Source organism: Phacochoerus africanus, chromosome 9 (genome assembly GCF_016906955.1).
Source record: "Phacochoerus africanus isolate WHEZ1 chromosome 9, ROS_Pafr_v1, whole genome shotgun sequence".
NCBI lineage: Eukaryota > Metazoa > Chordata > Mammalia > Artiodactyla > Suidae > Phacochoerus > Phacochoerus africanus.
In genome coordinates this window covers 3,284,855-3,308,151 of record NC_062552.1, presented here as the reverse complement: position 1 = coordinate 3,308,151, position 23,297 = coordinate 3,284,855, and the positions used below count along the sequence as shown (strand labels likewise).

The following is a 23,297-nucleotide window of genomic DNA, read 5'->3' as shown; positions in this document are numbered from 1 at the left end:
CCATTTCCAGGGGTTCTTGAAAACAGCGAGGCTCGTCTGCAAGAGGGACCCCCTGGAGGATGGGTGGCTCTGGACCAAAATGACATAAGGACACCCTGGGGCCTCAACAAGACCGGGCGGGCGGTCCTCCAACCGGGAAGGGCCGGGACTCACCTGGTGCCGGGAGAAGAGCCGCACGGCCTCCAGCTGGTGGAACACGGGGTAGTGCTGGGCGTCGATCTGGTCGCGCCGGTACACATCGCCCACCACCAGGAAGGCGTCCAGCCCCGCGCGCATCAGGTCCCACTGGTGTGCGGACGTGTGCGCCCGCAGCATGTGGCTCTCGTTCAGGTAATAGTTGTCCCCCTTCTTGCGGCTGGGGTGGCCGGCCGGGATGAGCAGGCTGTCGAAGTTCTGCCAGGGGGTGACCACGGGGGAGAGGTCGTCGTAGACGGAGAAGAGCGGCGTCCCGGCGCGGCCCACGTACCGCTGGTAGAAGTGCGCCTTGACTCTCTCCTTGACCAGCCACAGCGGGTGATGCCGCTGGTTGTGCAGGTTCCTGCCCACCCTGGACAGTACCTTCCCGGACAGGTTGCTGAAGCCGTCCTGGGGGTAGGACTTGCCCAGCAGCTCCACCGTGCTGCCCGGGGCTCCCGGGGCGCCGCACGCCCGGGCAGTACGCCTTGCGCCCGGGGCCTGAGGCTCGTGGCCTCGGCCGACCCCACTGGCCTTCCGCACCAGCGTGACACCCGCCTGGGCAATCCTCCTGAGAGCCGAGCAGAGCATCGCAGCGGCGTCCTCGGCAGGGTCTAGAAAGAGCACACGTGCAGACCCAAGTCACGACCACTCTGTGCACAGAGTCCCCTGACTCCCACCAGCTCCCACCCCCACCTCCTCTGCTCAGACCCCCTCCACCCCCCAGGCCCCCCATCGGCCACTCCAGTTCAGGAATCTGCCGGCAGAGGCGTGGCGGTCCCTGCTCCAGAGCAAACGGGTCGCGAACATCACGTGAGGATCCCGAGTCTCCTTCCCTGGTGTTCTAGATCCACGGGCCTGAAGAAAATTGCCCCTAGCACATCATGTCAGCTCATATTCTGGACGTCTCATGCTGAATAAAACTTTAAATGTGCCAAACCTGGGAGTTCCCGTCGTGGTGCAGTGGAAACAAATCCGACTGGGAACCCTGAGGTGGCGGGTTTGATCCCTGGCCTCAATCAGTGGGTTAAGGATCCGGCGTTGCTGGGAGCTGTAGTGTAGGTCGCAGACGCGGCTTGGATCTGGCGTCGCTGTGGCTGTGACTGTGGTGTAGGCGGGTGGCTACAGCTCTGATTAGACTCCTAGCCGGGAACCTCCATATGCTGTGGGTGCGGCCGTAAAAAGACATAAAAATAAAATTAAAAAATACATGTGACAAGCCTTTATTCTGACGAATGTTCTAGGAACACCCCCCCCCCATAAACTTCAGAGAGATCATCTAAAAGACAGGAAACAGTCAGACCCCAGCAGGGGTCTCATTCCTTAAAAGAAGCACACGCTTCCATACACGCCTGTGGACGATGGAAGGGAGACCCAAAGGCGACCCTGCCCGCTCCCATCCTTGGTCCTCAAACCACAAAGCTGCTCTCTTCTTTGTTTGTTTGTTTTTATGCCTGCATCCGCGGCATATGGAAGGTCCCAGGCTAAGGGGTCAAATCGGAGCTGCAGCTGCCAGCCTACACCACAGCCACAGCAATACAGGATCCTTAACCCACTGAGCGAGGCCAGGGATCGAAGCCACTTCCTCACAGACACTAGGCTGGGTTCTTAACCCACTGAGCCACAACGGGAACTCCGAGCTCTGCTCACTTCTGACGAAACATGACTTCTGGATTGGGTCACTACACCACGAAATGACAAGACGACCGCTTTCTTTTTGGCTGTTTCAAACAAAAATACATCACTTTAGGCAGTGGTTATTTTTACGTCACATTTTTTTAAAATAAAAATGAAAAACTTTAGGAGCTATCTCACAGAGTGACAGACTGCACCAAGAGACAGCTGAAATTGCTCCCGTAGAGGCAAACCTCTTCCCTCCTCGTCTCTACCGCGGTCGCTTCACCTGCTACCACTGCGGGATCCCATCAGGCGCAGTTTTGTTTTGCACAAGAGCAGCTTTCTACTCCGCACCCACAGGAAGTGGGAGCAGGACGACGCTTGCTTGGGAGGAGTGCAGAGCAGCCAAAACACAGAGTATTAACCAGATCTTTTTATTTTTAATGCCTACGATTTAATAAGAGCACCAGATCGCACAGCTGGAAATCACTGCAGCAGCCTGGGGAAGGCTGTTCACGTCAAAAACCAGGTGACAAAGACCCGAGTACAGGGGTCCAAACTCTAAGGCCCTGGGCACGTTGAGACAAGGCAGGCTTCTGGACACTTATGAGGCACGCTCTCTGCCCACGGCCCCAGGAGCAAGTTTAAATTGACTCAGAAATCCTAGCCGTGAAAATCGTCAGATGTCATATCCCAGTGTTCATAAAAAAAATTACCAGGGACTTTATTTTTGTTTAGTTATTTTTTTATATTTCTTGCTTTTTTAGGGCCGCTTCCCACGGCATATGGAGGTTCGCAGGCTAGGGGTCAAATCAGAGTTGTAGCTGCCGGCCTACACCACAGCCACAGCAACACAGGATCCGAGCCGCATCTGCGACCTACACTGGAGCTCACGGAAATGCCGGATCCTTAACCCACTGAGCGAGGCCAGGGATCGAACCCGAATCTTCTTGGTTACAAGTCAGGTTCGTTTTCCCTCAGCCACAACAGGAACTCCCTTACCAGGGACTTTAATGAGCCAAATCCAACCCCTCAAAGTTGGAATTTTGAAGCCCTGGGCTGCTTTAAAGTGTGCAACTAGGTGCTTACTCTATACCCAAGGACCCTGCAGTCGGAGCAAGAAAGTCCCTAACTTGGCGATTTGAAGCCGCATTGGGGGCATTACTCTGCCCCAAGAGACCATCAGAAGCAGCCTCAGCATGCACGAAGGCAGCCGGGTCACCAGCCGACGGAAGCTCGGCTGTCGGGAAGTCCCCGGGTCTGCATGGAAGCTCCCTTTCTCCCTCCCCCCGACCCCCCGGCTCCCCAGCCCCGAGATGGACACCACGTAGTTAATAAGCGCCCTGGCCACCAATCTGCATCTCAGAATGTGCTTCCTGAGACTGATGGGACGAAGCTGAGTCTTCCGCTCTTCCTCCTAAAACAGGGCACAATACACTCGACTTCAATACACCCTGACAGCCTTTTCCTACGAATCAGAACGAGTGTCTTCGGTGTGGTAACATATTCATAAAACTCTGCATTTTTAAGCGGACAGCTCGGTACCAGTTAGGGCATTCGTATTACGGGGCCACGTCACCACCATCCATCCCTGCACCCTTTTTTATCGTCCCAAACTCAAATGCCACGCCAACAACTACTTGTAAAGCAACGTTACACAGTGAAGTCCTAACACTGCAAAATCCTTCTGGAAGCGCGGCTGAAGTTCATTTTCTTCAAGTGTCAAAAGCTGCATACTTGGGTCTATGTTCCAACTAGGAAAGAAACGCTTTCCTGAAGCATTGGCACTGGAACGAAGTGAGGGCAAGAAGGTGCACCAGCCCTACCCCAAGGTCCCTTCCCAGCCTTTGCTGCTGCAAATGTTATCCTTATGGATGAAGAGCTTCCTCTAACCACCATCGACCAGAAGTTTCTGCAGCGATGGAATCACCCAGTACCTGCACCATCCAGCACGGTGGACACCAGGACATGTGGCTAGTGAGTATCCGCAATGTGGCCAGTGCAACCAAAGGGCTTAATTTTACTTACTTTAAATTGTTCACAAGTAGGAGTTCTCATCGTGGCTCAGCAATTAATGCACCCGACTAGTATCCATGAGGACGCAGGTTCAATCCCTGGCCTTGCTCAGTGGGTTAAGGAGCCGGTGTTGCCGTGAGCTGTGGTGTAGGTCACAGATGCAGGTCGAATCCCGAGTTGCCATGGCTGTGGCATAGGCTGGCTCCGATTCGACCCCTAGCCTGGGAACCTCCATGAGCCGTAGGTGCCGCCGTAAACAGACAAAAAAAAAGTTGTCACGTGGGAGTAGCTGCGATATCAGAGCAGATATGGAATTCTATACCCAAAACAATGAAAACTGACTCCTGAGACTGTATCTTACTATACAAACAAGCTTCTAAAATAGTTAGTAAATACCAGTTTTTATATAAATGGAAATATTCAACCTTCAGCAGAATAAAAAAAAAAAAAATAGGGAACTAGAAAGGCCTTCAGAGGTCGTTTTGTCCAAAGAGGAAAACAAAGCACAGACTAGCAGTACTGCCCAGATCGACAGCCAATCAAGCACAGTGGGGGGGTGGGGGGCTGATTCCCAGGTAAGCGTTAACTACTTCTAGTTAAGTCCAGTTAAGATCTCACTGTGTACGGAATCCAGAAAATTCCAATGAACAGAAGCAAAGGGTAGAAAGATGGTTCCCAGGGCTGGGGAGGTGGAGATGGGGAGACGCTGGCCAGAGGGTGCAGAGTCGCCGTCTGGAGGATAAGTCCAGAGACCCAGTGCACAGCCTGAGGACTGCAGAGGATACACTGTACAGAAGTCGGGAGGCTGACGAGGAGAAGAGACGGCAGGTGCTCTCATTAGACACAAAAGAGTGGCGGCTAAGGGCCGAGACTCTGTGGCCATCAGCCTGGCTGTAGAAAGCATTTCGCTACGTGTGTGTGTGTTCGGTCATTGTATCTTATACCTTAAACACCTTCCCCTGTATGCCTTTTTTTAAAAATTAAGTTAGATTCATTAAATAAAATTAATGAATAAAGGAAAATAAAGAGGCATCTGGGGCATCCTGTTACATGCTATAGATTCCACCTGGATCCCCGGTTGTTCAAAAGGCCACACTGAGGATGTTGCAAACTTTTTTTTTTATGGCTGCACCTGCAGCATATGGAGGTTCCCAGGCTACAGGTCGAATCAGGCCTACACCACAGCCACAGCAATGCCAGATCCAAGCCGCATCTGCAACCTACACCGCAACTTGTGTCGACACCAGATCCTTAACCAACTGAGCGAGGCCAGGGATCAAACCTCACATCCTCATAGATACTAGTCGGTTCCTAACCCACTGAGCCACAGTGGAAACTCTCGTAAACCTTCTTTATGGCTAAAAATCTAGCACAGTGACAAGAAGTAGGAAAGCTGAATCAAAGTCTGTGGTTGGAATGAATGGATTTTGTAGCGGCTTAAACAGTCTTACCGTTCAATCTCCCGCAGTCTTGTGTGGAAAGGAAAAACTAAGCCGTACATGAAATCTACAGAACAGCTAATCCTCTAAAGCACAATTACCTCCCCAGAAAGGGCCATGGTCAGCAAACACGACCCACATGCGGTCACAGCCACACAAGAGACCAGGCACCTTCCACAACCTGCAGGCGCCCTGGGATGTGAGCCGGGGCCCCGACCCACGCAGCTCACACGTTTTACTCTAGTCAACAGTGGCGGGGAGATGGCCAGGCTTCCATGCGCTTTTGCTCACAAAAGCAACGCAAGAGCATGTTTTTGTTCCTGCTGAGTCATATGAGTGCAGAGAAAATGTCTAGAAAAAGCTGGTTCCCTGTGTTACCGGGTGGGAATGTCGCTGTTGCAGCCTTTCTAGGAAGCCGCGCAGCACAACCGAGAGACTCCGAACTGTTCGTGCCCTTTGACAGGGTAATTACCCTTTGAGGGATTTATCATAAGGAATAATGTAAACTGGAGTTCCTGCTGCGGCGCAAACGAATCCCACTGGGAACCATGTGGTTGCAGGTTTCGTCCCTGACCCCGCTCCGTGGGTTAAGGATCTGGCATTGCCGCGAGCTGTGCTGCAGGCCAGCAGAGGCAGCTCTGATTCGACCCCCAGCTTGGAAACCTCCATATGCTGCAGGTGTAGGCCTTAAAAAAAAAGAACGTAAATGAAGACAGAAGTTAAACACAAAGAATTTTCATGACAGTATGACTTGTAATAGAAAAAGAGTACCAACAACATAAACTTTCCCCAAAGAGGGAGAAATTAAGTAAATTAGAGTAGAACCATACAGTAAAACATTGCGCAGTCATAAAGTATAATGATTGCTAAGGGTTTTGATGGCATCACATATACTTAAAAAGTGATAAATAGGATATAAACATGTATGATATGATCTAAACTACGTAAATATCCATCTATAAATACACACACATCATATTTAGAAACCACGGAAGAACTATGCAAGATTCAGTACTTACTATCCCTGGTCTTTATATTCTGTTTCCTATTTTTTTATTTCTAAATTTTCTAAATAGACGTGTATTACGTTTTTTATGAAAGTTGCTGTCTTGAATCATTATGAGAAAAAGTTACTTAAAAAGATGGCAGGTTAAGCTCTAGCCATTTGAATACAGGTATTAAGCTCACTACAACTATATCAAGAAGAAATGCCAACATACACAGGACACCGCCATAGTTCAATGAACTGAAATCAGTGACCAGCGGAGGGATTACTTTTTATAACAACCCAGGGGTTGACTTGGGGAAAAAATGCACATCATGGGAGCACTGAACTTCCATGTAACTGAGGGCTGACTGAGGACCAGACAGTCCAGAAGACAACCTCCAGCAGCTCGGAGAAACTCGCTCGAAAAGGTAGGACAGTATACAGGTGACTTGAGGGAAGAGGCCCAGGCCATCAGCACACATCTTGCTGGGGAGTTCCCGCCATGAGTTAGGAATCTGCCTGCAGAGGCTCGCCTGCACGCAAAGGCGCAAGTTTGATCCCCAGCCTGGTGCAGTGGATTAAAAGAATCCAGCCGCAGCTGTGGCGTAGGTTGCAGCTGCAGCTCAGATTCAATCCCTGGCTCAGGAATTTCCATATGCCGTGGGTGTGGCCATTGGAAAAAAAAGAAAAAAAGAAAGCAGGCATCTCGCTAAAAAGTTATCAAAAGTCACATGGAACAGACACCTCAGTTAATGACTTGAGTGCTTTTCTAAGTACGGGAAGATGCAAGAATACCGTTCATGGGAAATTTCGCCTGAAGTATTTCTATCTATCCGGGGGGCCTGTTTGTCCTGGGTCCTCCCAGCACACAGAGTGTTTTATCCTATCTTGACCCTTAATGCCTTTCAGGGTTTATTTACTGTAGGTCAGCGACCACAGTGACTGATGACAGGATTCCTGCAGAGCTGGAGGGCACACGACATTCTTTGTTTTACAGACCAAAAGCCTGGCATACAAAAAACTTCTCTGCCTTTCCAAATTCCTCTCCCCAGCTATAAATCAGCTCTCAGAAGCACGATGCCAATCACTCAAGGCTCTTTCTCCCCAAGACCTTCAGATTTTCTAGGAAACTGACAACACCGGCTCTTATTGCAAATAAATGTGTCTCGGTTATACCCATTCATGAGGTCTTTAAAACATGTTAAAGCTAAAATGTTAACCTGTCTCTTAGCAAGAAAAAAATATTTCTTGTTGGTAAGGAAAATAACTCACTAAAACTTAGTTCAAAGTAAGCTAACACTATACTATTTACGCAGCTCATTCTGTGGGGCTTCCAGGGGAATCTCAGAAAAGTACAGCAGTATTGCTATCACCGAAGCAATCACTTCCGCCTGGACATCCAAGGATGCGTCTGGAAACATCATTCCCGAAGGAAGGCCGCCCGGACACATGGTCCAGAGGAATGCTTGTTCATCTCCTACCACTTGAACATGGGCTTCTACCCTCAAGAAAGTAAACCTGGAGTTCCCGTCATGGCTCAGCGGTGAAGGAACCCGAGTCGTATCCATGAGGACGCGACGGGTTCAATCCCTGGCCTTGCTCAGTGGGTTAAGGATCCGGCATTGCCGTGAGCTGTGGTGTAGGTTGCAGACACCGCTTGGATCCGGAGTTGCCTGAACATAGGCCAGCAGCCACAGCTCTGATTCAACTCCTAGCCTGGGAACCTCCATATGCTGTGGGTGCAGCCCTGGAAAGAAGAAAGAAAGAGCGAGCGAGAAAGACAGCCAGAAAGAAGAAAGTACATTCAAATGTAATAGAAAAGGGCTTGTTCTATGAAGAACAAGAGACCCCATTTCAGGTCCACGGCCCTGGAGCTGTTCCAGGAACTGAGAACAAATCGACACGGTAACAAGGATGCCCTACGGCGCAGACATCACAGTCAGGGGGGTTTGGGGACTACGTGCCAGGAGCGACCGAAGACTAACGCCGTGTTTCTTGCTATGAGTCAGGCCATCCCTCCTGCCCTCACGATGTCACCCTCACCATCGTCGCTGCGCTCCTGCTGCTTGTCTGAATCTAATGCCCTTCCAGCGATTTCCCCACCGTTCAAGGAGTGCACAAGAGGGGCAACACTATCAGACGCAGCACTTAGTCAACTTATTTACGACGCTGGGAGACAAGCTTCTGGCAGAAGAAGAGAAACGGGCGTCCCCTCTCCAGCAGTGACAGGAAATTCTTCACTGACTTCTTGACGGGGTGGCTGGCAAACATCGTAGTTCGACGTGCTGAGCATTTCTCAGTGTTGACTAAGAAATCCGTCTCATTTCGAGCATTAGCAACTGCAGAGAGAGCTTTTTTTTTTTCTTTTCTTTTTTTAGTGTCACACCCACGGCACATGGAGGTTCACAAGCTAGGGGTCGAATCGGAGCTGTAGCTGAGGGCCTACGCCACAGCCACAGCCACTCAGGATCTGAGCCACGTCTTCGACCTACACCACAGCTCACGGCAATGCCAGATCCTTAACCCACTGAGCAATGCCAGAGATCGAACCCGCTTCCTAATGGATACTAGCTGGGCTCCTAAACCACTGAGCCACAAGGGGAATTAATTGCATTTTTAAGGATGAGTCCTAACAGGTCTCAGAACCTGAGGAATCTGTTAACTCCAAAGAGATTCTCTTCCACTGTGTGGTGATGGCACACTTGGCCTTTAGGAGACATAAACCTCCTTGGCCACCAGGCAAGCAGGCAGGTAAACGTCAAAAATACTGCTTTCCACAAGGAGTTGAGGAGTCAGGCTGCAGCAGGAAGGAGCTCTCTGCAGGGGGCCTCTTTCCTCGGGTCACCAACCTTAACCCAGGTGCTCCCAGGCTCTCGTGGGGCCTTAGCTCAGCTTTCACATCTCTGGAGCACACCTTCCCTAATCTGTTGGTTCCTTCTATAGATCAAAGAAGAAACAAAGAATAAATTCACAGATGACCAGGTCTCTTCCTCGGCTTCCCCTTCCGTCTTCTCGAGAACAGACCCTGTGAACAAGACAGCATCTAAGGAGAGATGACGAGGAGGCCCCAAGCCTGCACCGTGGGGGACGGCGACGACGCTGAGCGCCCATCCCAAGGATTCCCGGAGAGGAGTTCCTTCTCCCCTTTAGGAACCACCATGGCTGGGCAGAACCTTCAGAGATGGTTTTAGGGGACACCACACCCCCATCTTTCTCTAGCTGGTGAGCGTTCTGATTAAAAGCCACTTTCCTTCCTACCAGCGCACCTTCGTCTCTCTGCCCAGTGCCCCCACCTGGATGTGTGAGCAATAAGCAACCAGACCTGATTCATTAACAAGGCTGAGTGGAACAGCATCTGCAAACAACAAAATTTCACTTTTCTTCCCGTCCAGCTTATCGTCACTGAGCTCGTACTGCTGGTACAAAGTAATACTGAACTGGTCGGAAAATACTTCTCTGGTTGCTTCTGCTTCCTTGTGTAAACAATGACACCTAAGTTAATTGCATAAACCTTTCTAAAACCTTGATTTTTTTTTTTTTTCCCATTCGCTTGCTGCCTGCAGCGCCCCCAAGAGCCAAAAAGAGTCACCCAAGGGTTGGCCTCCTTAAAGCTAGCTGGTGCTTTCTCACCGGTCATCCTGAATCTTTTCTAGAAACCAGCTCGGATACATTGCTATTTCGTCTACACTGCCAAGCTCTTCAGGACTAAGGTTTGCAATGAGTACCATCTTATTAAGTTCATCAAAGACCAAAGCTTTTCATCTCAGGCTTTCAGATGCTTTACATCATGAAGGTTCTAAAATGCCTGCAGCCCGTCTCTGAATATTTATTTACACTCATCTTTGAGCAGTCAGGTTTTTTTTTCTTTTTTTATTATAGTTGATTTACATTGTTCTGTCAATTTCTGCTGTGCAGCAAAGTGACCCAGCAATACATCCATACGCACTCTCTTCCTCTATTATCTTTCATGATGCTGCATCACCAGTGATTAGACATAGTTCCCTGTGCTGTACAGCAGGACCTCACTGTCTGTCCAAGCTCTAAATGTAACAGTCTGCATCTATTAACCCCAAACTCCCCGTCCATCCCACTCCCTCCCCCTCAGCAATCACAAGCCTGATCTCCATGTCTTTGAGTTTGTTTCTGTTCTGTAGGTTGAGGTTCATTTGTGCCATTTTGTTTGTTTGTTTGTTTTTGTCTTTTTAGCTATTTCTTGGGCCGCTCCCGCGGCATATGGAGGTTCCCAGGCTAGGGGTTGAATCGGAGCTGTAGCCACCGGCCTACGCCAGAGCCACAGCAACGCAGGATCCGAGCTGCGTCTGCAACCTACACCACAGCTCACGGCAACGCCGGATCGTTAACCCACTGAGCAAGGGCAGGGACCGAACCCGCAACCTCATGGTTCCTAGTCGGATTCGTTAACCACTGCGCCACGACAGGAACTCCATTTGTGCCATTTTTTAGATTCCACATGTAAGTAATATCATATGGTATCTGTCTCCTTCTGACTTACTTCACCTAGTATAAGAATCTCTAGTTCCATCCATATTGCTGCAAATGGCATTATCTTGTCCTTTTTATGGCTGAGTAATATTCCATTGTAGTATATGCACCACATCTTAATCCAATCATCTGTTGATGGACATTTAGGTTGCTTCCGGGTCTTGGCGATTGTGAATAGTGCAGCAATGAACAAAGGGGTGTATGTGTCTTTTTGAATGAAAGTTTTGTCTGGATACATGCCCAGGAGTGGGACTGCTGGATTATATGGTAGTTCTGTATTTAGTTTGCTGAGGTGTGGTACTGATACAGAAACAGACATACAGACCAATGGAACAGAATAGAGGACCCAGAAATAAATCCAGACACTTATGGTCAATTAATCTTTGACAAAGGAGGCAAGAATATAAAATGGGGAAAAGACAGTCTCTTCAGCAAGTGGTGCTGGGACAACTGGACACTCTCACATCATGCACAAAAATAAACTCAAAACGGCTAAGAGACTTAACATAAGACAAGACACCATGAAACTCCTGGAAGAGAACATAGGCAAAACATTCTCTGACATCAACTGCACGGATGTTTTCTTGTCAGTGGCCCAAGTCAATAGAAATAAAAACAAAAATAAACCAGTGGGACCTAATCAAACTTAAAAGCTTTTGCACAGCAAAGGAAAACATAAAAAAAAAAAAAAAAGACAACCTACTGAATGGGAGAAAATAGTTGCAAACAATGCAACCGACAAGGGCTTAACCTCCAAAATATACACACAACACGTGCAACTCAAGAACAAACAAACAAACAGACAAACAAACAAAAACAATGGGGCAGAGGACCTAAATAGACATTTCTCCAGAGAAGACATGGATGGCCAACAGGCACATGAAAAGATGCTCAACACCACTAATTATCAGAGAAACGCACGCACATCAGAACTGCAGTGAGGCACCACCTCACACCGGTCAGAATGGCCATCACTAATAAGCCTATAAATAACAAATGCCGGAGGGGGTGTGGAGGAAAGAGAACCCTCCTGCTCCGCTGGTGGGAATGGAAACCGGTACAACCGCCACGGAGAACAGTGTGGCGGTTCCTCAGAAGACAGTCCGTTTTCAATGGTATAGTTAACTTATTTCATTACCAATAAGCCATACTTTCAGTGTCCAATCTACTCTGTTACTGTTCAGTCAATATCCACACTTTTGGGGCCAGGTGATATTTTCCTACATGTCCCTAGTCCACGGTCAATACTGTCCTCTAAAAAGACCTCAGTGCGCCCTTCTCCTCTCTTTTGTGTATAGTGGGGCTCCCACACACGTGACTCTTCACAGACACACCACAGCCAGGTCTGCAGGTTTGTAATAATTCTACTGCAGGTGCTATGGATAATAATAGAGGCTTCCAGTCCTTCAAGAGTCACCCACAGGGCTGTCTCTAACTCTGCTTTTAACATTTCCAGGAGTTCCCGTCATGGCGCAGTGGTTAACGAATCTGACTAGGAACCCAGGTTGCAGGTTCGATTCCTGGCCTTGCTCAGTGGGTTAAGGATCCGGCATTGCTGTGAGCTGTCGTGTAGGTTGCAAACATGGCTCGGATCCTGCGTTGCTGTGGCTGTGGTGTAGGCCAGTGGCTACAGCTCCGATTGGAACCCTAGCCTGGGAACCTCCATATGCCGCAGGTGCGGCCCTAGAAAAAGCAAAAAAGACATATAACATTTCCAAAGTGCAACTCACTTCAAAGTCGCACCGAAAAGAACCACAAGATATTAGGAAATATTAGTTGTACCAAGAGCATCCTATACTCTTCCCTGAGCTTTGTCCACTTAGACACAATCATATCTCACAGCATCTGCTGTGCCTAATTCCTGGGACTGAGGGAGGCACTGCGAACAACAGCCTTGCTTTGCTCCTTTGGGCACTTTAACAGCCCTGAAGAAAATAAAGCGTATGAACGCTTTCCTCTACGGACTGACCCCCAAGACGTGTTTTTCTCATGGATTCTGGAGCACTGAGGTGACAAAAGGGAAAAAGGCCCAAGGCCTAAGGCTGCAGCTCCAGCACACGGAGGCGTCCACAGCTCAGAAACACCCGCAGCCCATTACCACTTACCAATGCTCTTCCCATGCACAAACACACAAACACAATTCTCCCCTCGAACGATTATTTATTCACCACTGGTTTCAACGGCATCTTTAAGGCGTGGCCAAGAGCCAGCAGCAGGAAACCAGCACGGGACCCTGCTGCCTGGGGCGCATGGCTCCTGCGGGCGGGCAGGGGCTCCACTGCTCTGTGAATGCGATGCCACTTGTCAAGACAATTATGCCAGAACTTGGCAGCTCTGCACAGAGGCCAGGCCCGATGGGACAGCCAAGACAGAGAGATCGAGAGCCGGAGAAACCCCCTGACACTGCAGTCTTCGTTTGTAACAGGCACCTTTTGTGTAGATCATGTCTTTCATTGAAATGAAGTCTAGAGTTTGAAAAAGGAGCGAGGAAAGCAAATCTAAACACAATCATTATCTGAACACATAAGGCCATGTTCCCATTCAGGAAAGCTGTCTTTTCATCGCTATAATCCTGTTGGGAAGTGACTACCAGTGCCATTGTTTTGCTGGTAAACGCCATGTTTTCAAGAATGGGAGACTGGAAAGTGTTCTGTCATGCTGGAAACTTCTTAATTGTTCAAGAGTAGAGGAGTACCCAAGAGAAAAGTAGCTTGGAATGGCCACGGACACAGCAAAGAATGGAAAAGCACTTTAAAGGTCTTTGAAAACAGAAATCACTGCACTCAGTTCCAAGAGAAATCAGTTTTGCTGTCCTAAGTCAAAGGTTAAAATCTGTAATTTAAGCAAACGCAGGAGGGAGACGACTGCAGACCAAAGACCCTGCACAGTGAACTTGAAGACTGGTTAATAAGTATCTAGAGATGGCACCATATTTGGAATTGTCCTGAGCCTCCCAACCACTCTTTCACAACCTTTCACTTAAGAAACAGCATCAGGAGTTCCCGTCGTGGTGCAGTGGAAACGAATCCAACTAGTATCCATGAGGATGCAGGGTCAATCCCCGGCCTCACTCAGTGGGTTAAGGATCTGGGGTTGCCGTGAGCTGTGCTGTGGGTCACAGACACGGCTAGGATCCCATGTTGCTGTGGCTGTGCTGTAGGCCGGCAGCCTCAGCTCCAATTCAACCCCAAGCCTGGGAACCTCCATATGCCGCAAGTGTGACCCTAAAAAAAAAAAAAAAAAAAAAAGAAAAGAAAAGAAAGAAAAATATCAGTTAAAATTAAGTTCAGTTACCAAACTCATTAGTATGAGTGAATACTTTCCTTAAATGCGCCAGGGAAAAAACTGCTCTTAACGCATACAAAAAATAAAACATACACACGGGCACACACGCAAACATTCACACAGAAAGAAACATACACATACAAGCACATACACAGATGTACACACACAGAAAGACACACAGACATACACACATATACATACACACACACAAGCACACACACTGTAAAACAAATATACTAAACTCATCTTTAAGGCTCTCCAGCACCTCCTCAGAGTCAATCGAAACAGCGAAACTGCTCGTTAATCTCAACTTAGGTCAACCTACTAGTCAGCCTTTATTTTCCTTTTTGATGGAAGGTATTGACTGTAGTTCTATATATGCCACACATGGAGAAGTGACAGCATAATTAATTATCCACTAAATTCAGCATTTAAAAATAATGTAAAATAACCCTACCAATGTCCATATACAGAACGGTCTTAAAATAAAAAATATTTAGCTACCCAAAAAGAATAAAGTGTTCCCCCAGAAATAATTAGCCAGCCAAATGGCAATGGCAAGTCAAATTAAAACTTGTTTTAAATCCGCTCACTCAACTGTACTATTTTAGGTAATTAGAAACAACAGTTACCTAGAAGAAACAGCCTTCAGGTTAAAAACTCTTCTCGCCTAAATATTCTAAGTAAACAGACTTCATCTAAGATCGTCCAAATGAAGTCACTGCAGATACAATCCTGGAGTCCTGGCTACAGAGCAGGAAACAGCACCTCGAGCACGCACAGGCTCCGCCAGTCCCTGCTCCACAATTAAGTAGATCCTAACCACCCAAACCGTTCCTTTCCACACAAATGGTGATGGGCCATCACCTCCCCTCTGAAGGCTTTCCTCCTTCTCACTTCTTTCATCTCATCGCTAGTGTGCCCAGAGTTACACCAGCGACGAGAAGAACGGCACGCAGCCTCAGGCTCCAAGGTCATCGGACTGCTGCCCGGTCCAGGCTGCCTCTGCCATGCCCAGTGCTTGCCCCCTCCTGAAAAATACCTGCCCATTTTGCTTTTGTCAGCAGAGACAGTCCTAATAAGTTCCTCCTGCCTTTTCCTTTCCAACCGAGACACAGCTGCCCGTCGACATGCTCTGAATGCCAGAGCTGCTTTCTACATCAATGCCACCAGGTCTCCCCAGACAGAACCCCCCCAGCTCTTCTCTCTTCCAGCAAAAGCACAGAAAACACTCATCAGTCAGGATCCCAGTCCGTCTGTTAGATCTTAAGCTGCTGGAGGGCAGGGACCGTGCTTTTGTCCCTAAAAAGAACGTTTTCCCAAGTCAAAGGAGCAGAGCCCACGAGGAATGTCCACATTATCCGTCTCTGTCACTGTTTCACTGAGAAGAGACACCACTCACGGGAGTTCTCGCTGGGACACAATGGGCCGAGAATCCGACGGCAGCAGCCCTGGTTGCTGTGGAGATGCGGGTTTGATTCCTGGCCTGGGAACTTCCTTATGCCTCATGTGCAACCATAAAAGAAAAAAAAAAAAAAAAAAAGGACATAATTCTTTAACGTGCAGAGACATTTCAACTGTTCCACCCTCTCCCCGCAGCTGAGCTAGTGATAAAAACCAAAGCACAGCACTGGCCTCACTTAGCAAGTCCCAAGCCTGGGACTCAGCAACACTCTCACGCTTAACTCAGAGAAGGTGGTTACCTGCCTGTAGAATCACACTCTGAACAGAGCAACCGGTTGGCAGAAGAGTGAAATTTCGGCCCATGTTTCAAGGTCCCGACAGCCCTGCTCAGCCCCCACCAGTCCTGACTACACTGTGCTCTCTGTCAAAGCCAGTGTAAAAATAAAGTTCTGCGTTTCTCTCTAAGCCTAGTAGGTTTTAAGGATTAGCTAGTGTGTGAAAGCACTTTAATGGAAATTGCAAACCTCAGGGGTTATGAAAACGATGAAAATAACACACACAGTGTTCATTCTTCGTGGTTTTCTGATCTAGAAAACCTCAGTGAACCGCTGCTCCTGGGGGAAAAACCGCCAGTGTCCCAGGGCTTCCGTTCACGTCTTCGTCAACCATTCGATACCCAGCCTTGCTTCACGTGCCTTTCCGTCAAAGGACAGCTTGTCAGGTAGACTGTGGGCTCATCCACGTTGACCTCACAGCTGACAAGCACTGCAGCTCAGGCCTGAACAAAGCTCGCCCACACCCCTCCCCTCATCCAGCAGGTCACAGCCTTCGTGCTCTTGGGGACACTGGACAGCACTTGAGCACTCGGCCTGGCGCCCTTTCAGCAGCAAAATCACCCACAGAGAGCACAAAAATACAAAGCACTTGGCAGTGAATAGATGGTGGAAAAGGGACTTGTTTACAGCAGGAGCTGCAAGGAGATGGCAGAGCGTCTCCTTGTCAGACCTCAGCTGGGAAGCTGCGGGCAGTGAGGCTCGGATTAGGTGATGCTCTGAGCATCGCATGCCCACAGAAGCCCAGGAGCGATGGTTTTGAGGTTATTTATGCATTTGAGGAATTAGGCAAATTCCCAAATACTAAATCAGTAAATAATAAAGATGGCGTGGGTGTCAAGAAATCACTACCAGCAGGCGCCGCCAAGGACAGAGCTGAGCGGCTGGGACAGAGGCAGGAGAGAAAGCTTTTCTTACTGGATGACATTCCAATCTTTGAATTTTGTAGCATGTATGTGACAGAATTTTGTAGGTGTGTGTGACCTATGGTCAGAGAAAATAGCATTGAGTATATTAAAATTCTAAGAAAATTAGATTAAGCTGTGGGTTCCAATAAAAAGACAAGCAAATAAAATTAAAAATAAGGAAGAATGAAAGTAGAAACAAATGAATTCAAAAATGGAAAAAAATCACAAATATTTGAAGTTTCTCTGCATGAAAAAAACCAAGAGCAGACGCTTACAGGCAGGAAGAGCACAGAGAATTACACGTGTGAAAGGAAAAAAAAAAAAAAGTTCCATGAGCTTAGGCCCTCTGAGGCGGGGACTACAGGGAGGACAAAACAAAATGAAGATATTTTGGAAATAATTACATAGTAAGCGATGAGCGTCACAGAGAAGTTCTTGTTTGCAGGAGAGTTAAACTTACTATTTGGCACCACACGTACAATGATTTTATGTCGCACGGTGGCCCCAAGTCCGGTCCCAAGACCAGCACCATCGACAGGCGCATCAACAAAGAAGCTGCTAGAAGCAGACTCTCCAGCCCCGGCCTTGATCCGAGAACCGGGGACGTGTGGCAGGGCCAGGAGGCTTCGACGGGATGCTGTGCCAGCAAGAGTTGCCAAAGCACTGGTTTAGAAACACCTTGAAATGCTCCTATAGTATTTAACAGAGGTAATAAACAGAAGCTCAACTTTCTCCACGCAGACCGTCGTCCTTTGGAAAGGCTACTATTATTCTGTGCCGGCACAGTTGACGTTCGTTTTGTTTGGCTTTGTTTGGGTGCCTCTTTCGAGGACTCCCTGTGCCAGCAGAACGTCTGGCACTGCGAGAGGGGTTCTGATGGTGCTGCCGCCCGCTCCGGCCTCTCCGCCGGCTCTCCCTCCGCTGTCGGCGGTCAGGGAAGCAAGGCCACCAGCGCACCGGGATCCGCACCAAGGACCCGCACGGCTGGGCGCAAACCTGAAGAACGAAGTGCCTGGTCTGAGCGCAGACGGATGGACGTGGCCATTTCTCAGTCCCAGACCTGGGCTGTCCCCCAGAAGGACCACATGGGTGGAGAATTAAGCTCTGGGTGTGACGGAGGGTCATGTACAGAGGAGTGGAAAACAGGGCATCCCTCGAACCTGACACATGTCTGCAACAGCTGTGACAAGAACTCACCTAAAAGGTAACAGGCGCTCAGAAGCCTGGTTCCTCCTCCCTGGGCTTCCTTCCCTCCCAGCTTCTCCCCCACAGGAAGGATGGCACCCCCTGGGGCTGCTGAGCGAAGAATTTTTGTTTCAAAAAAACTTAGGGGAGTTCCCGTCCTGGCACAGTGGGTTAAGAATCCCACTGCAGCGGCTCAGGTGAATCCCAGGCCCTCCGCGGTGGGTTAAAGGATGCGCGTTGCCTCAGCTGTGGCTCGGATTCAGTCTGGGGCCCAGGAAAGCCCATCTGCCACTCCCGGTGCAGCTATGAAAACAACAACAAAACAAAACAGAAACTTAAAGATGTAAAGCTAGGGGGAGCACAGAGGTGAGGCAGCCCCACCAGGGCATCTGAGGTGGGAGAACAGGGCCAGAGAGCCCTCTCCTGGCACGGCCCGCCCCCCTCTGCTGGTCTCCATCACTCCTCCACACCCCGGCTGCATCTTCCCTCACACAAAGAAAACCCCAGCGTGGAGGCAAGTATTCGAGCAGAGTGAGCATGACACAATTCCTTTTTTTTTTTTTTTTTTGGTGTGGGGGAGCCACGCCTGCAGTGTGCAGAAGTTCCCAGCTAGGGGTTGAACCCACACCACAGCAGTGACAATGCCAGATCCTTAACCCACTGAGCCACCAGGGAACTCAATTATTTTTTATTTTAGATTTTTAAAATCCATATTAATCTTCTGAAAGAGAGGCTTTACTTTTTTTTAAAGACTTCTTCCCAGAAATCAGTTACCTTCAAAGAACATCCTGCCAATTGATGACCTACCTTATAAACAGAAAAAAAACAAAGGCAGTTTTCAAATTTTTATTGCCAGAGGAGTCTGTTAGGTGTCCTTGACTTTTTATAGGGATTATTAAAGTGTCCTGCCTCTAAACGACTGAATAGGGCAAAGCAAAATCGGTGAGAAGTCCCATTTGGAAACAGCTTAAGGGCCCAACTCTAAAGGGCTTGCGAAATAAAATACTGTACACTTAAATTAACTTTAAAAGGAGGGGGGCAGCCTTCGTGCTGTGGGGCTCGGCCCTTAACCTGGGGGATCTGGCAATATCTCTGGGACACAGTCAGTGTCAGAGCTGAGTTGAACAGCAGGACACCCAGCTGCCGTCCGAGAATTGCTTACTGGTGTGGGGAAAGCCTTTGCACCCTTGGGGACCAGAAGCGTCAGAAGGGAAAGGTTACCTGTGCAGGTCAAGGAGGCACACGAGGGACAGAGAAACACACGGCAGGGCAAACCCAGTTTCCGCCACCCCAGAAGGAGGGGGAAACTGAGCTTGTGCTTCACACCACAGTGCGAACGCGCTGGTCTGTGCAAGCCCCGTCCCGTGAAGGATGGCCGAGGGTTTCCAGGTCTGGGCTATTTACCAAAAAAAAGAAAAGCTACCACTAAGAACATCAACACATAGGCTCTTACGGGAGCATGTGTTTTCATGTGTTTTCAGTTCTCCTGGGCAAACAGCCAAGAAGGCAGTAGCTGGCGCGCTAGTAGCTGGATACTTGGTTTTATCTGAAACGGCCAGACCAGCTCCCAGAGTTGCCGTATCTTTCTTTCTCCCTGACACTGTGTGAGGGATGTGGTTTCCCCGCATCCTCCCCAGCACCGGGGGTTCTCACTGTTTTTTATTTTGGCCATTTTGACAGATATGCAGTGATACGTCGCGGTGGTTTAAATTTTCGTGTCCTAATGAGTAATGATGGGGACACCTCGGTGGGTTTACTTGCCGAGTGGAGGGCTTCTTGGTGAAACGGTTTTTATGTTTTCTAACTGCGCTACTTTTTGTTTCTTTGCTTTACTGCTGAATGTTGACAATTCTGTATATTTTAGATATGGTTCCTTTATCAAAGACATAGTATGCCACTGTTTCCTCCCAGACTTAAAGCATCTTTTCATTGTCTTAGCCAGGCCTTAAGCAGAGTAAAAGCCTGTATTTTAATGAGGTCCAACTTGCCCATTTTTTCTCCTATGAATCATACTCTGCGTGTCAAGTCTAAGAAGCATTTGCCAAGCTCCAGATCCTGAAAACTTTCTTCTAAACTTTTCCCTAAAAGACTTACATGGGTTTTTTGGTTTGTTTGTTTTTGTCTTTTTTAGGGTCACACCTGAGACATATGGAAGTTCCCAGGCTAGGGGTGGAATCAGAGCTGCAGCTGCTGGCCTACACCGCAGCCACAGCAACTTCGGATCGGAGCCGTGTCTGCAACCTACACCAAAGCTCACAGCAATGCCTTGAGGCCAGAGATGAAACCCGTGAGCTCAAGGATACTGGTCAGGTTCGTTACCACTGAGCCATGATGGGAACTCCAAGAGTTATAGTTTGTTTTGTCTTTTTAGGGGCACACCCACAGCATGTGGAGGTTCCCAGGCTAGGCGTCGAATCAGAGCTACAGCTGCCAGCCTACACCACAGCCACAGCCACGCAGGATCCAAGCTGCTTCTGCGACCTACACCGAAGCTCACAGCAACACCAGATCCTTAACCCACTGAGCAACGCCAGGGATCAAACCCGCAACCTAATGGTTCCTAGTCGGATTCATTTCCGATGTGCCACGATGGCAACTCCCAAGATTGATAGTTTTAAATTTAAGTCCATGATTCATTTTGAGCTGATTTTTATATAAGGTGTGAGAGTTTAGCCAAAATTGCTGTCTTGCAAATGACGTCCAATTGCTCCGGCACCATTTTTTGAAGAGCCTCTCCTTCCTCCGTTAAACTGCTGGTACTGGATTCTCTATTCAGTCTGTCCTCCACCAACACCACTTAGCCGGAGTGTAGTGCAGCTTTAGTGGGCTTTAATTACAATCACTCCACTGCCTTTATTCTTTTTCAAAGCTATTTTAACGATTCTAGGACCTGTGCCTTCATACATAAATTTCAGAAGAAGCTTCTGTATGAACAACTTAGACGGTTCTAAAGAGCACAGTAGGGAAAGGGGGAAGAAAGAGTCCGTTTACAGCTGAGAAAACTGACAAACACGACCTCAGCCAGGTGAGCAAATAAATGCACAGCCGTGGTGATAAGCTATGGTGACAGCGTGGACCCACCACACACCAGTCACCAGTATCACGGGAAGTCTAACACACTGTCCCCCTAAACGTCAAGTGGGATCTTGGACGGGATTCTGGAGCAGAAAAAGGACATCATGCAAAAATAAGGAAGTCTGAACAAAGCATGGACTTTGGTTAATAATAACGCATCACTGCTGATTTAATAATCCTCACGAAGGCAGCTTACTAGTCCAGGATGGTAACAGGAAAAACGTGTGATGTGTGGAAACTCTGTACTATATCTCCCAAAGGGTTTTGTAAATCTAAAACTCTTCTAAAATAAAAGCTGTAGGAGTCCCTGCTGTGGCTGAGGGGTGATGACTCCAACATCCATGACGACGCAGATTCAATCCCTGGCCTCGCTCAGTGGGTTGAGGATCTGGTGTTGCCGTGAGCTATGCTGTAGGTCACAGACACGGCTCGGATCCCCCCATGCTGTGGCTGTGGTGTAGGCCGGCAGCTACAGCTCCAGTTCGATCCCTAGCCTGGGAACCTCCATGTGCCGCGAGTGCGGCCCTAAAACCCACCCACCCACACACACACACACACACACACACACACACACACACACACGCCAAAAAAAAAAAAAAGGAATAAAAACTTTCTAAAAAAAGCAGTGCTCAAGGGTTGAAATCTAATAAGTCTGAATGGTTAGTGCTTTATTGGAAGGATATTGAGTGCGGGAAGAAAGGGACATTTGCTCGGATTTCACAGTAATCGCCTTGGACAGCAGGGGAAAACTGGTCTTCACTGCGTTGACTCTTTCGACCTGCGAGCCCAGTGTCTCTCCCTTTGTTCAGGGCTTTGATTTCTCTCATCAGCACTTGGTACTCGCCACACAGACTCGAGAGGTGTTCTGTGAAACGTATGCCTGTGTCCTGAGAGGCACTGTGATTACAGTTTTGTCTAATTTTGGTTCCCACATGTTTATTGCGAGTATGCATGTGATGGATTTTTACTCATGGATATTATATTCTGCAACCTAGCAGGAATTCATTTTAGAAGTGCTGTTTGGTTTCTGATACCTCCTTCTTTGGGATTTTCCGCACAGACAATCATATCATCTCCAAACAGGGATAGTTTTCTTTCTTCTGGTCCAACACGAATGGCCCTGATTTCTTGCTCCTGCCTTGTTACAGTTGCTGGAAGTTCCAACACAAGCAGACATCCTTGCCTTGTTCCCAGGTGTAGGGAGAAAGCATCCCATCTCTTGGCAGCACACACGACGTCAGCCGGAGCATTTTCACAGGTGCTCTCCATCCAGCGGAGGGTGCCCCCTCTAACCTAGTTGGCTGGAGTTTTATCTTGAATGAGTGCTGGATTTCGTGAAATGCTTTTTCCACGTCAATTATCAGGCCACATGATTTTCTCCAGCCTGCTGATATGGTGGATTAGAATGACTGGTTTTGGAGTTCTCATTGTGGCTCAGTGGCTAACGAACCCGACTAGCATCCATGAGGATGCGGGTTCCATCCAGTGCTGCCGTGAGCCGTGGTGTAGGTCACAGACGCAGCTCAGATCCCACATTGCTGTGACTGTGGCGTAGGCTGGCGGCTACAGCTCCGATTTGACCCTAACCTGGGAACCTCCATATACCGTGGGTGCGGCCCTAACAGACAAAAAAATAAATTAAAAAATAGAACGACTGATTTTCAAATACCGAATTAAGGTGAGTTTCATAGGACAAAAAAGACTTCTCTAGATTCAGTGTTCACCGGCTCCCTGTCTACTTATCTTTACTGGACTACCAGCTCCATGGGGACATGGATTACTTGTATTTTGCTCAACACTCTATACCCCAAACCAGGTCTAGCACCTGACGCCTGAGAGACAATTAATATTTGTGGGACGAGGTGAAGAAAGACTAGAACGTACAGGAACCCAGCCACAAGTGCCTACACACATTAGTCACCCAGGCGGACAGAAGCGGCTTGTGCCGAGGGGGGCCAAAAGGCAGAGCCCCCAACCTCCGAGGATATACGTTAATTCAAGATACACCAAAGACCTACAGAGAAAAACCACTGACCAAAACGGGAAGCTTTCAGAGGCAACCATATGAGGATATCTTTGTAAGCTGGAGAGGATACAGGTTTCTTAAAATAGGCAGCCACGATCATGAAAGAGAATGCTGGTAAGATTATATTTGAAAATTGGCATTTTCTGTTCTTCAAAAGACATCTTTAAGAAAATGAAAAGGAAGCCAAAGACTGGGAGACAATATTTGCAAAACACGAATATGGCAGCTGAGACATGTAAAGAATCCCTACCACGTAACAATGAAAAGACAAGGAGCCTGCATAAAAGCAAACAGACAGAAGATTTCCACCAGCGCTTCCCAGAGGACGTGCAGGTGCCGACGGGC

The 23,297-nt window shown here is 48.4% G+C and overlaps 1 protein-coding gene across 10 annotated transcripts in view; it reads right to left on the bottom strand.

Moving 5' to 3' along the window:
- The window catches only part of FARS2 (phenylalanyl-tRNA synthetase 2, mitochondrial), a 369,093-nt gene that overhangs the window by 300,212 nt on the left and 45,584 nt on the right, over window positions 1-23,297 (bottom strand). For 8 of the 10 annotated variants that reach the window (XM_047794437.1, XM_047794435.1, XM_047794438.1 and 5 more), the window contains one exon: window positions 154-788. The exons of the other annotated variants lie outside the window; for them this stretch is intronic. In XM_047794437.1, the coding sequence (XP_047650393.1) occupies window positions 154-765 (612 nt within the window). In that variant the 5' untranslated portion in view covers window positions 766-788. The remainder of the gene's footprint in view (window positions 1-153; window positions 789-23,297) is intronic. 10 annotated transcript variants of the gene reach the window in all.